The sequence below is a fragment of the Mobula birostris genome, chromosome 2, assembly GCF_030028105.1.
Source record: "Mobula birostris isolate sMobBir1 chromosome 2, sMobBir1.hap1, whole genome shotgun sequence".
NCBI lineage: Eukaryota > Metazoa > Chordata > Chondrichthyes > Myliobatiformes > Myliobatidae > Mobula > Mobula birostris.
In genome coordinates, this window is record NC_092371.1 from 109,132,181 (window position 1) to 109,146,806 (window position 14,626).

Genomic DNA, 14,626 nt, shown 5'->3' on the forward strand with positions numbered 1-14,626 from the left:
AGAGTGTGGGAAATGGGGCCCTGGTGACTCAGGAGAAAGTGTGGTTAAAAACTGCCCATTGAGTCAGATGCTGAACCAAATGATTGAATGCTGAATAATCAAAGTTTTACTGTATGCATTGTCCCCAGCTATGCAGGCTTCCCTTCCCATGCATTGTTCGTAATCTTAGCAGTCTGCAGGTCAGAAGTGTGGCCATGGACCAAGTCCCCACACAACAGCCAGCAAATCAATCCCACTGATCTCCTGAATGCTTATTTACGTCCTGTGCATAAAGTCGGCCATTTGTAAGTTCGGAGGACTTGTATGTAATATTTATTTGTAAACGAGTTTGAGAGATGAATGTGCCGCTTTTGAGCAATCACATAGTTCTGTATTTTCATTCATTATGTTAAAAATGCAATTGCAGATCAGAACAGTCCTGATGTTTTATGTTTAATCATAACATCCCTTTTAAGTTATTGGTTGGCTAAATCAAGTCTGCTTAGCTAAAACCTGATTGGTATAAATGACTAACAAAAACTAACAAGAGAGAATCTGCAGATGCTGGAAAATCCAAGTAACGCACACAAGATGCTGGAGGAACTCAGCAGGTCAGGCCGCATCTATGAGAAAAAGTACAGTCAATGTTTCAAGCCAAGACCCTTTGGCAGGACTGAAGAGAAAATGCTGAGGAGTAGATTTAAAAGATGGGGGAAGAGGAGAGAGAAACACAAGGTGATAGATGAAATCTGAAGGAGGAAGGGTGAAGTAAAAAGCTGGAAAGTTGAATGGTGAAAGAGATACAGGGCTGGGGAAGGAGGAGTCTAATAGAAGAGGACAGAAGGCCATGGAAGAAAGAAAAGATGGAAGGAGCACCGGAGGAAGGCGATGAACAGACAAGGAGATAAGGTGAGAGGGGGGAAAAGGGGATGAGGAATGGTGAAAGGGTGGGGAGTATTACTGGATGTTTGAGAAATCGATGTTCATGCCATCAGGTTGGAGGCTACCCAGTCGGAATATAAGGTGTTGTTCCTCCAACCAGAGTGTGGTCTCATCGCAACAGTGGAGAAGGCCATGGATGGACATATCGGAATGGGAATGGGAAGTGGAATTAAAATGGGTGGCCACTGGGAGATCCCACTTTTTCTGGTGGATGGAGAATAGGTGCTCGGCGAAGCAGTCTCCCAACTACAGGAGGCCACAGTGGGAGCACTGGTCACAGTATATGACCCTAACAAACCCACAGGTGAAGTGTTGCCTCACCTGGAAGGACTGTTTGAGGCCCTGAATGGTGGTGAGGGAGGAGGTGTAGGGGCATGTGTACCCTTGTTCTGCTTGCAAGGATATGGATAAGTGTCAGGAGGGAGATCAGTAGGGAGGGTTGAATGGTCAAGCGAGTCATGTTGGGAGTGATCCCACCAAAGCAGAAAGCGGGGGAGGGGTTGCGGGAGTAGGGAAAGATGTGCTTGGTAGTGGGCTTCCATTGGAGGTGGTGGAATCTTCGGAGAATTATGTGCTGGACGCGAAGGCTGGTGGGGTGGTAGGTGAGGACAACAGGAACCCTATCCCTGGGAGGGTGGCGGGAGGATGGGGTAAGAGCAGATGTGTGTGAAACAGAAGAGATGCAGGTGAGGGCAGCGTTGATAATGGAGGAAGAAGAATCCCTTTCTTTGAAGAAGGAGAACATCTTCATTCTCAAATGAAAAGCCTCATCCTGAGAGCAGGTCCTTTGGAGACGGAAGAATTGAGAGAAGGGGATGGTGTTTTTACAAATAACAGGGTGGGAGGGGGTAAAGTCCAGGTGGCTGTGAGAGTTTGTGGGTTGGTAATAGACATCGGTGGATAAGCTGACTCCAGAGATAGAGACAGACTGAGAAATGAGAGGGAGGTGTTGGAAATGGACCAGATGAATTTGAGTGCAGGGTGGAGGTCAGAGGCAAAGTCGAGGAGTTCAGCATGGGTACAGGAGGCAGCACCAATGCAGTTGTCGATGTAACATAGGAGAACTGTGGGGCAGTCGCCAGTGTAGGCTTGGACATAGACTGCTCTATGTAGCCGACAAACAGGCAGCCATAGCTGGGACCTGTACGAGTGCCCATGGCTATACCTTTTGTTTGAAGGAGGTGGGAGGAGCCAAAGGAGAAATTAATTATTGTGAGGACAAGTTCCACTAGGGGGAGGAGAGTAGTAGTGGAGGCGATCTGGTTGGATCTGGTGTCCAGAAAGAAACGGAGAGCTTTGAGGCTTTCCTGGTGAGGAATGGGGGTGTATAGGGACTGGACGTCCATTGTACTGGGGGCCAGGGAACCTGAAACTATTGAAAAGATCCAGAGCATGTGAAGTGTCACAGATGTAGGTAGCAACTTAGGATGGAGGAACAACACCTTGTATTCCATCTGGATAGCCTCCAACCTGATGGCTTGAACATGGATTTCTCAAACTTCCGGTAATGCTTCCCACCACCTCTCCTTCACCATTCTCCATCCCCTTTTCCCTCTCTCACCTTATCTCCTTGCCCACCCATCGCCTCCCTCTGGTGCTCCTCCCCCACTTTTCTTTCTTCCATGGCCTTCTGTCCTCTCCTATCAGACTCCCCCTTCTCCAGCCCTGTATCTCTTCCACCAATCAACTTTCTAGCTCTTTACTTCACCCCTCCCCCTCCAGCTTTTGCCTATCACTTTGTGTTTCTCTCTCCCCTCCCTCCCCCCACCTTTTAAATCCACTCCTCAGCTTTTTTTTTCTCTAGTCCTGCCGAAGGGTCTTGGCCCGAAATGTCAACTGCATAGTTGCCATAGTTCCCATCTTTCCCATAGTTGCTGCCTGGCCTGCTGAGTTCTGCCAGCATTTTGTGTGTGTTGCTTGGTGCAAATGACTACTTGCTGATTTTAGACACCTGTAGAAGACAAACTCTCAGTTAGGGTGGCAAAGTGGCAAAGTGGCTAGTGTAACATTATTCGATTGCCAGCGATCCTGGTTCAATTCCACCACTGGCTGTAAGGAATTTAAACTGTATGTTCTCCCCATGGTTGCTTGTGTTTCCTCCGGGTGCTCTGGTTTCCTCCCACATGTCAAAAACATACAGGTTACGCAGGATTCATTAGGTAGCATGGCGTCATTGGACCAGAAGGACTTGTCACCTTGCCATATCTCTTTTAAAAAAAAAAGTTCTCAGAAAATGTAGTGGTTGAAATGGATATCCAGGATGTTCTTCAGGCACTAAATTCCAGTCTTTTTCCATTCCTTTGTTTTGGACATTACTTGCATTATCCTGAGCCAATTACTTCACTTTAACTAATGCTCACTGGATTCCTGTCTCTCAAAAACCCATAGGAAAATTCTTCAAAAGAACAAAGGTTTGTTAAATATTTTACCAGCAGGGTGTCTGACGCTGTTGCCCTTTGGTTGCTGGTTCAAACGTATGAATGAGGAGCTTCCTAGATTGACTCCATCATTCAATGAGATGATGATCTGCCTGATAGTAACATGAACTCCACCTTCACAGGAAACATTTCACCCCATTATTTATGTAGGGCTTGTCTTGAAAATATTCAGAGAGAAGGTATTTACCTCATCTGTCTTAAGTGACTAACCCCTTTGTTTGCTACTTCTAGTTTCTCCCAAAATATGAAACATCCTCTCTACATCCACCTTGACAAGACTTATTACAATTTTTGATACAGCCAAGCCACTTCATGCTGTTCCAAATCCTATTCTGTCCAATCGTTCCTTGTTGGACAACTGACCCATTTCAGCTGTCACTACACTGAACCTTCTCTGAACCGCGTCCAGTATATTTGCAACCTTCCATAAAGGAGGAGACCGCTGTGATTTCCATGCCAGTGTGATTTTTATTTGTTTATTTTAATTATTGAGATACAGTGTGGAATGGGTCCTCAATATGTCTGTGGAACGTCGGAACACTATCCTGCCACTCAATATGAGCATGGATGATCTGCCCTAAGTCTCAACTCTCCTTTTGCAGCAGTTTACTTATTTATTTTGTATTTATTTGGAGATGCTGTATGGTTTTGGCTCTTCCGGCCAGTCAAGCTGCACTGCCTGCAATCCCACCACCCCACCCTCACGCCCCAATTTAACCCTAGCCTAGTTACTTGTCAATCGCTGGAAAGTTGTTTATAAGGGCATTTCTGTAAATTCCGAAAGTATGCTATTGGCTTTGTAGTCCTTAGTGACATTCTGAGTTTGAGAAGGTCGCTTCGTTAATGTAACCACTCAGCACCAAACAGAAGTTTTACCGTTGGGCGTTCTATTTCCACATTTAAACAATTAACAAAATTAACTTCCTTTTTTCTGTTTCATTGCTTGTGAGTAGTCCAGAACGATTCACTCTCTGGATTGATTGTCATAACTAACATTACTGGGGCAGTCTGGGCATGAGAGAGATATTGCTTTTAAAAATCCCAACCTAGACCAGCGGTTCCTAACCTGGGGTTCTCGGACCCCTCAGTTAATGGCAAGAGTCCAAGGCATGAAAAAGGTTGGGGAACCCCTGACTTTTGTGAGAATTGTTTTCTACTTTTGGAAAAGCACAGAAATGTATTCCTTCCTTGGGTCTTCATCCCCTTAAGTAGAAGGAGAAGGCTTCCCTGAGAGACAGTCTGAATCCATGACCTTCTCCGAATCTATGTAGATTTTTATTTAGAATATTGAGCAAGCTACTTTTGACATTGCTCTGTTTCCCTTGGCAGTCTATCAAATGAAAAGGAAGGCGAATCGGATGCCCAGATCAAATCAAGCCAGCTGAGGAGCTGCACTGAAATCAGAACTGAGGAAGAGGAGACCATTAGAATTACTCTACCTAAAAAAAAGAATGCCACAAGCCACCACAAAGTTGACTTCTGCACCACTAAAAATCTGCCCTTAGCTCCTGCCTCAAATAAAACGTGTGTCGGGAGTCTAAAGATTCAACTACAAAATAAATCTGCCAGGCGGATAGATGGCACTTTAACTGTAATTGGTAAAAGACAGCCACACACTTCCAAGAATGTTGAGGCAGCTACTGGAGTCAAGGCAGACGCAAGACCTCAGACCGATGAAATATCCAAAGTAAAAGCTGGTGGTGCACAGCATATTTCTGACGGAGTGCACAGAATTGAAGGAGAGAAGACTGCAGGTGTCCATGTTGAAGCTGCACCTTTAAAGTCCTTTTATGCGATGGATACTGATGGATCAGAGGAAAGCTGCTCAGTTGAGAGAGTGCCTTCAGGGTTGTGTGGACACAGTGATGTGAGAAGTCAGTCATCTTCTGTGGATATGCAAACTTCTGAAATGAGTTTATCTGACGTTGAGAAAGGAGTCTCCTCACAAAGTTTTAAGAAACATCAGGACCAGATAGATACAGCCAAGTGTCCTCTAGACCCAGCAGCACCACAGAATGTGGAAGCACCCACAACTTTATTGTCTGATAAGGACAAGAATGCAAGCCATGATCTTAATCAAGGGAAGAGGTCAGATAATGTAGTAGTCAGAACTGTGGTATCTGCACAGCAGCATCTACCAACATCTCCATCAGCAGGCGATGTAGCTTTGTCACAGGCTTCTGAAACCATCATGTCGGAACTTGAGGAGAAAGGCCACATGAAAGCTGCCGATGAGAGGCCTACTGACCCGGGTAAGCTTGCTCAACGGCGTGCGCCAGCATTGTACGTTAGTGACTGCAAAGCACAGGACTCACTTCCTCAGCCCAAAGAAATGTCTGGAAAAGCTGAATCTGAAATCAAGACAGACACAAATGCCAGCTGTACTATTGAGCAACAAGAATGCCTGGATACTTCAGCAGCTGAAAGTGACTCAGCTATCAAGTTAAGTTCATTACAGACGCAGGCAAAAGAAACTGAGAAAATAAGTGGTTCAGCATCAGGTGTCAAAGTGAATTTGACTGAGAAAGAGGATACAGTATCAGATGCACTTGCAGCTGATGGTGTCTTACCTTTGCAAGTGGACCCAGTGGGCTCAGAGCATAAGGTAAAAGAAACAGGTCCTGCTTCATCTTTATGTGAACAAACGTCTGAAATTAACACTGACATCTCTGCAGGTGTTATTACTGACAGCAAACCAAGATCTACTGAAGCAGAAATAGGCCCTGATTCCCCTTCACAGCAGAATGTGTCCATGCTCCACAATCATGGTTCGGAACCGAAAGAGAAAACGTCTCTCCAAACTGCGCAAACACTGAAAACCACGGAGGCTGTAGTTGACAAAGCATCGGCAAGGAGTTCTAATGAGCAACCTGATAACTCTGAAACAAAGAATGGATCCCTTGAGCCTCCACAAACTATTAAAAGCAGTGTGTCCGAGGCAGAAAAGTGTACAACAACAAATAGTGTTATTGAACAGCAGAAATCCTTGGGTACTGCAGCAACTGATGATGCCGTGCCTGTAAAGTTGAATTTGAGAAAATCTGAGGCAAAGGATAGCTCACCTCAAAGTGTTGAAATACCCAAAACACAGAATGAAGCACAAGCAAACTGTTTTAATGATCAAAGATCAGGCACATTACCAGGGGAAGCTGCCCCAGCTTTGCAAATGAATGACACGACACATGTGTGTGATCAAGCCCCTAAAATTAAGACTGATACTGTAGCAAATGCTGCTGGTGACATTGAATCAGGGTCCAGTAAAGTAATACTGGAGTCTGCACTGCCTTTACAACAGATCACTCCAACAATTCAAAGTAATGACTCTGAAATAGCAAAGGCAGAATCATTTCAAAATACACAAGCTCTTGAAACTATGGAGGCTGAAATTAGCAACGAGGAATCAGTGGGGTTTTCTAAGGAGCAAGTTACCAACTGCAAAACAAATGCATCCCCTGAGTCGAGACAAATCTTTAAAAGTGCTGCGTCTGAAATGGAAAATGGCGGGAATCCAGATACTGTTCTTGAGCAGCAGGAAAGCTTAGAAGGCAGATTGCCTGCAGGGTTAGCTTCCCGACAGACAGTCCAAAGAGAAATTGAAAAAATGAAGACATTACCTCAGAGTGTAGAAGTGTCAGATATGTTGATCAGTGCTGACAGTAATCGACCAATTAATCAAGGGATGGTCAACTTGCCACTTGGAGAGAGTGAAGCAAATGATGCATCTGTTCATTTACAAACCTCTACCACAGAGCATGCAATTGTCCCTGCTAATAGCGGTGGTGACACAAAATTGGGCCCGACTGAAACAAAACTTGTCCAAGACCTATCCATATTAGAAAACAGGGGTATTGATAAAAATAGCACAGCCTCTTCCCAGAGTGTACTACCACCTGGAACTGCAGCATCTGACCAGAATGGGGGTTCTTTGGAGCAAAATGGTAGTTCAGACAGGACACCCAGCAAGTTTGGCCTGCCCCTCTTATCAAGCACACCTAAAATAAATCGGGAGGTGGAATCAAAGAGTGCAAACTCAGCTTTGAATTTGGAGGCATCTGCAAGAAATTTATGCGGAGAAAAAGATGCCTTTGCAACAGCGGCATTTGGGGAAAGGACAGAGGTCGGTGCACTGACAAATGCACAAAATATAGAAGTATCACACCCAGGCAAAGCTATTGTAAAGGAATCTTCCATTGTCATTGATACATGTACAGATAAAGTGAACGTGGACCTGCAGTCAATAACAAATGGCGTTACGACCACTATAGAACCGGCAGGCTCAACTTCCCAGCAAGAAATTGAAATCACTGTTTCGTTCAATGAAAGCAGTAGCTTGGACAGCTCTTCTGACATGGATAGCTTTACAGAAACAATTCGTCGATATGGCAATCCCATTCAAATCCAAAAGAGGCAGCGGGTTCCTAAGGTGCCTTTAGCACCACCGTTCGCCATGCCACCAATCCAGGAAGATCAAATATCACCAAAAAAGGAGAAGAAATTTGACCCGAGTACATTTAAGTTTGGCTTAATGAAAAAAAGTATCCGACAAGGTGAAGCTCCCTCCAGTGTCCTCAAAATGCAACAAATAGAAACCAAATCGAAAGTAATTAAGCGTGCATCAGCGGAGCAGAGCTTGCTCTTTAAAACTCTAACTAATAAGAAGCCGCTATTTAAAAAACATGATCGTGTGCAGGATGATCTTGCCTCTGCATCTGACAACAAGAGATCACGTTTAGAGATGGGAAAGACACTTGGCCAAACATCCAGTTTATTAACTGAACCTGAGACATCTGATGCTACCTCTCCATCATTACAGAAAAATTATACTGATAAAGAACTTGAATGTGATTTGTCAAATACAACCTCTTCAGAAATCCCATTACCAGCTGACACAGAAAAATGCTTGAAATCCCATACCTCTGAAAATGAAAGTAATTCTCTTTCTGTATCAGAAAAGTATACGGAAAATGGTTCAACCATCCCTAATTTGAAACCGAATCTCTTCGAAATTAATACAAATTTTGGGGCTAGTGTGAACACAAATGAACCAGTTAGTGAACTCACATTCCAGGGGCTGGATTTTCTGCATCGTGATCAAAATCCTCCAAACTTATTCGGTACCGACCTGTTTACTCCCAAGAGTGATTTTCCCAATCAACTGGACACTGAGGTAAGGTTTTCTTTTGGGGATAAATGTCTGGCATCCTAAATTAGATAGAATTTACATTGATGTCTTGCTTCAGTGTTATGACCTTAAAATGGCGATCATTCGTGTTCAGTTTTTTATGCTTGGGATTTATGGTGCTAGAGTATTTTTCAAAAATCATTATTTTTCAAAAAAATACAATGTGGGAAAAGAGATGAGTGAAATAGGAACGTAGCTAATAAAGTGACGACTGAGTGTATTTTGCAGAATGCATACATTTCATTAACTGAAAAATAATTGCATCCCAATCCCTCTACTCCTGCATGTCTTTTAGAGCTATGAGTCAGCGTTACAGTATCTCCTTACTCTAAGCCAGAGTGTATCATTTCACACGGGTGTGAATTATTTTCCATCTGCATATCAATATCTGCTTGCAACCTGTTACTCTCTTCTTGACTGTTTACCACACCTTCACATTTTATGTCATTTGCACACTTTGTTACCTAGGCAGTTTGAAAAGAGAGTAGCACCTCAGTGCTGACAGCTGGGTGACACATCTGTCTACCATTCTCCATTCTCCATTCCCAACTGGGAGCCTGTTCATCTCTGCGTTGACAGAAGAACACACACCATAGTACAATAGTCTCTGTTTCATTATTTCATATGTTATTATTGCACATTGGTAAATTAAAATTTACTTTGTTACTTTATTAATTATTATTAATATATTTATTATTATTGATTATTATTGCTAAGTGTTTTTTAAATGTTGCAAAATAATTTCCCACTTGGAATTATTATCATTACCACAACGAGGTTTTTAGTCCATTCGCCACATCCTTACTGATGCTCCTGTATTTCATAGGCCTCAGTTTTGCTGGCCAACCTTCCATTCCATTCATCAGTCGTCTTCATTAACTTGATATAAATTGAATTGAGGTTTTTAATTTTTAAGTTGAACTTGGTGTTTTTAGTGCCCATCTGTTACTGTATTGTAGGCCATCTCCACCCATTTGGCAGATGTTTGAGATGTGTGGTTTTGCAGGCCAACTTCCTACCACATGCTAGAAAAGCATGGTGAAAGTGAAGTTTCCCGATTGAGAAATTAGTCTGGTCACTACTGGACAGTTCAATATATTCCGTTACAGATTTGAAAGTATAATTTCTCATTGCCTGTTGTATGAAATTGTGGTCATTGCCTTCCAGTGATGGTAGGGGTGTGTGCGTGTTTAAAGTCAGTGTTAAGGTGTAGCTACGATGCTCGTGATCAAATGGCCTGTGAGACTGACTATCTTGGCAAGATAACAGGAATGGTGTGGTAATAAGCAAAATGAAAGAAAAAAGAGGGAGGTATTAAACTGCAGTCATTCAGCATCCCAGCCCTGAAATTGTAACGAATCCTGATCTTGCCAGTTATGTTCACTTTGCTTGAACAAATGATTTTCAAAACAAAGCTTTAGTTCAGATGACAAGACTGATAAAGGCAATTCAATATTCATGGCTGTTTGAATGTTCAACAGCATGGCTGGGATTTGATCCAGTTGTTCAGTTTTGGAAAATAACGAAGCATCTTTCTCCCGGTAGCTAGGGCAACACTTGTCCCTTCGAGTACAAAATGATCATCATATTGTTTGTGGGAGCTGGAAAATTCCCACATTATTTTCATTAACTTCCATCCAAGAGTCCATTTCATAGTAATTGTAATTTTTTCAGTGTTGTGATCAGCTGCCATTCTATATGTTGATTCATAAAATATCACGCCAAAATTGACATTGAATTAGAATGGTCAGTGGCCAGAATTCCCTTAATTTTTGGGCAAAGCGTGTTCAACAGATAATGAAATGTTAGAATATATGCAACAAAAAAAAATCTAACTATTTAAAAATTTTATTAATAGATACCTGAAAAGGAAAATGTAAGATTAAACTCTAGACCTGGAAAGGTAGGAAACATTTGCAAATATTTAATTCAGTAGTTTGTTGCTGAAACACAAGGCAACGTGTTTAAACTCTTCTGTATTTTTCAGATTGTCATCTATAGTGAGCCCAGACTTAATGGAGAAGCTTCTGAATACTTTCATGATGTTCAAGATGCTACGTCCTTAAAGTTGTCCTCTGAAATTTCTATTAGAGTAGTAAGAGGCTGGTAAGACATGTTTGCATTTGAGTGCTTCGCTATATTACCTTCCAGGTGGTGGGGTCTCTACCAAAGGAGGAGTACGACTCTCCTTCCTTCTGCTAGCCTGTAGGTCACCCTTGGGCAAGGTGTAGCACCTGCTTAGCTCCCTGATCAGGGTCTTGTGAAGCCATGGGAGCAGGTGGTGGGTGGTCGTATGAGCAGCTGGTGATATCACAAGTCCTGGTTATGTGACCACTGACGCCAGGTAGTCTCTGAAGAGTATTGATAATGGCTGGGGTCACCCGTCTTTGTAAAGACACTGCCCAGAAGAAGGCAATGACAAAACACCTGTAGAAAAATTTACCAGGAACAATCATGGTTATGGAAAGACCACGATTGCCCATGTCATACAATGCAGCACATAAGAAACAAGCAAACTATATTAGAGTTGATGGAGGAAGAGCTGGAGAGGGAGCAAAGGGAAAAATTGGAGGAGGAGTCGAGAAGGACAAGCTCCACCTGAGCCGTGCTGGGACCAGGGTCCCGGTGAAGCACATAACAAGGGCTGTAGAACTAAATACTGGGGGAGTGGGGGGGTTTCAACAGTTTGGAAGAGCATGGATGAAGTAAAAGAGAAAGAGAGTGCAGGCAAAGTTGCTGAAGGACAAAGAATAAAACAAAGTTTTGACAGGGATTAGAATTTCACTTCAAGCAATATAGAGACAAAACTGCAAAGGAAGGTGGAATAAAGACTGAACTGAAAGTGTTTTAGTTGAATGCACACAGTGTACAAAATAAGGCAGATGAGCTTACAGAGCAACAAGAAATCCACAGGTATAACGGCATGTAATAAAGGCAATACTATGATGCTCATAGGGAATTTCAATATCAAGTTCAAGTTTAATTTTCATTCAACCATACATGAATACTCTTGAATGTAGCCAAATGAAACAACCTTACTCCAGGGTCAAGGACAAAGCACATATAAAACAACAGTAAAGTACTGACACAAAAAATATAGCCCAAGTCCCTGAGTCCATGTATGTTGCAACAGTCTGCAGTCAGGCACAATACAGCTTGTCTCTGCTGAGTGAACATGGAGGGCAAAACTGACACCCTCCAGCCACCTCCGCCACTCCCATGGAGTGCACCAACTGCGCCGCCTCTCCCCTGGATGGCTGCAAGCAGGTGACATTGCAGCTTAAGGCCTAGTCCTCGCCACAACTGAAATCGTGCAGCTCCCCTACTGCCATTCACCAGTGTCCAACAGAGTCTTGCGATTAAGGCAATCACTTGCTGTTAGACTGCACACCACGTTCACGCGGTCCTCACCAAGTCCGGCTCCTTCAATGTATCCACCAACAGGCAAATTGGTGATGGGGTTCTTAATGTCCAACTGGGTCTTGCAATTGTTAAAAATACACTTTAAAAGACAGTAACACCTTTGGTTGGTTCTGTAGAAGCCACTGCATACAGACGTTTCGCCATCATTCCGGAAATACGCAGGTAGATTAGGAAAATCAGGTTGGTACTGGATCCCAAGAGAAGGATTTTGTAGAATTCCTTTGAGATGGCTTTGAGGGGACTAGAATATAAAAGCACGGATGTAGTGCTGAGTCTTTACAAGATGTTGACCAGAAAACATTTAGAGTAGTGTCAGCAATTTTGAGGCCTGTGTCTAGGAAAGGGTGCGCTGGCATTGGAGAGCATCCAGAGAGGTTTACAAGAATGATCTCGGGAATGAAAAAGTTAATGTCTGAGGACCATTTGATGACTCTGGGTCTGTACTTGCTTGAGAAGAATCAGGGGGATCTCACTGAAACATACTGAATTTTGAAAGGACTGGCTAAAGTGCACGTGGAAAGGATGTTTCCAATAGTGGGGGAGTCTAGAATCAGAGGGCACAGCCTCCAAATAGGATGTCCCTTTAGATCAGAAATGGAGAGGATTTTTTTTTAAGCTAGAAAGTGGTGAATTTGGTGGAATTCCTGGCTACAGTCCGCTGTGGCGGCCAAGTTATTGGGTATATTCAATGTGAAGGTTGAAAGGTTGTTGATTAGTAAGTGCATCAAAGGTTATGGGGAAAAGACAGGAGAATAGTTTTGAGAGGGAAAATAAATTAGCCATGACCGAAAGATGGTTTGAATTGCCTAATTCTGCTCCTGTTCTGTAATGTGTGCTCACTGAAATGCCAAGCAACACACATCAAAGTTGCTGCCTGGCCTGCTGCGTTCACCAGCAACTTTGATGTGTGTTGCTTGAAACTCCAGCATCTGTAGAATTCCTGTTGTTTGCACTGAAATGCCAAGATAGTTTTATTGCATTTACAGAAGCAAATTCAATTGGCTGCTATATTTAATGTGGGATGGTTCCATGATGATAACAGCATTGGCTGAAAATGGTTTTGATTTGCTTTGGCACAACTTGATTGTAAATGCACGAGTGGCTGTGAATTCTCAACATATTGATAATATTGATTATTGTCACATGTACAGTGAAAAACTTTTGTTTACATGCCATCCAGTCAAATCATTAGAAACGTAACTACATCAAGATAGTAAAAGGAAAGTAATTCAGAAAAATCTATTATACAGAAAAATGCAGTGAATGTACAATATGCAGAAGAAGAGCCACAACAAAGCAGATAGTGAGATCAAGAATTCTTCCTTTTGTGTATGAGAGGTGCATTTAAGTACCATGTAACGGTGAGGTACTGGCTGTCTTTGAATCAATGGCAAAGTGTAAACAAGATGAACTCATGTCTTTGGTTTGAAACATGGATTCTAAATACCAAAGAAATAGACCAAAATGAGCTGAAATGCATCAAAATACAAGTAGAATTACAAAGTAATAATGTGACTGATTTTGACAATATTAGTAATAATATTCCAAATTAATTTCATTTTTTTCCCCAAACAGTTGGCTTCTTTATGAGAAACCAAACTTTGAAGGTGGCAGAGTCGCTTTGGAGGAAGGTATAGTGGAGCTGACAGATATTTGGAGAGGGGAGGAGAACGAAGGCGATACATCAACCTGTAATGAATCTGTTATTGGATCGATAAGAAGAATAACTAAAGTAGGTCTCCTTCATAATTATTTTGGTCAAAGTAATAACCAAATTACTTTGGAGGTAGAAAAAGGAGCTAACAATTTCTTCAACAATTTAGTAGTAAGTTGTTGATAGTACTGTACATCTGGGTTATGCAAGTTTTGGCCTGTGGGGAATGCTTTAATTTTAAAGGCATAGATACCTTCTGTGAACTCTGAGGGTAAGAGAAGTAAGATGAATTTTTCTCTAATTCCAGACAGGCCATATGAATATATGATGAAGACAGAGTTGTGCTAACTAAAATGCAACAGAAAAGTTGCATGAAAAGATTAGTAGGAACTCTGTTTTTATTTATATAAAGGGGAAGTACCAGCTATATTGTTGTAATAACAGCCAGTGATTCAGAGCCATGAGTTTAAGTCTCATTAAGGCAGCTAGGGAATTGATTTTGAATAAAAACGAAAGTAACTTGGAATGAGAACAAGTTCATGATGCCAACCATGAAACTATTGAAAATAGACCGCATATGCCGGGTATCTAATTGCCCCACCTCCCCACAGTTGAGCAGGCTTGTTTTGCCTCCTCCTATGTTCTGATGAAGGATCTTCATGCTGAAGTGTTAGCCCTGTTTCTCTTCCCACAAATACTCCTTGACTTACTGAGTAGTCCCAGCAGTTTCTCTTTTTACAATGAAGCCACCGCCAGGCTGTGATTAGAACTAGTTCACTTCATATCCTTAAACAAAATAGGAAGCTTGCTTTCATTCCCCATTCTGGTCTATATTTGACCTGTGACCTGGCAACTCATTTGACTTCTACCTGCCTCCACAGTTCAGTGAGAATTAGGTCTGGACAATAAATGATGGTATTGGCAAGCCTTTACTATTGAAATAATTCAATAGTAAAACAAAGTGTTGATGTTTATTATGAGTGCATGTAGGTAGAAAGAAATAGTAGG

General features: G+C 42.3%; 1 protein-coding gene across 5 annotated transcripts in view; it reads left to right on the top strand.

Moving 5' to 3' along the window:
- The window catches only part of crybg1a (crystallin beta-gamma domain containing 1a), a 243,875-nt gene that overhangs the window by 162,708 nt on the left and 66,541 nt on the right, over positions 1–14,626 (top strand). For 4 of the 5 annotated variants that reach the window (XM_072246122.1, XM_072246121.1, XM_072246124.1 and 1 more), the window contains 4 exons: positions 4,689–8,526; positions 10,400–10,444; positions 10,529–10,647; positions 13,540–13,696. In XM_072246122.1, the coding sequence (XP_072102223.1) occupies positions 4,689–8,526; positions 10,400–10,444; positions 10,529–10,647; positions 13,540–13,696 (4,159 nt within the window). The remainder of the gene's footprint in view (positions 1–4,688; positions 8,527–10,399; positions 10,445–10,528; positions 10,648–13,539; positions 13,697–14,626) is intronic. The other variant, XM_072246123.1, reaches the window with a different exon arrangement.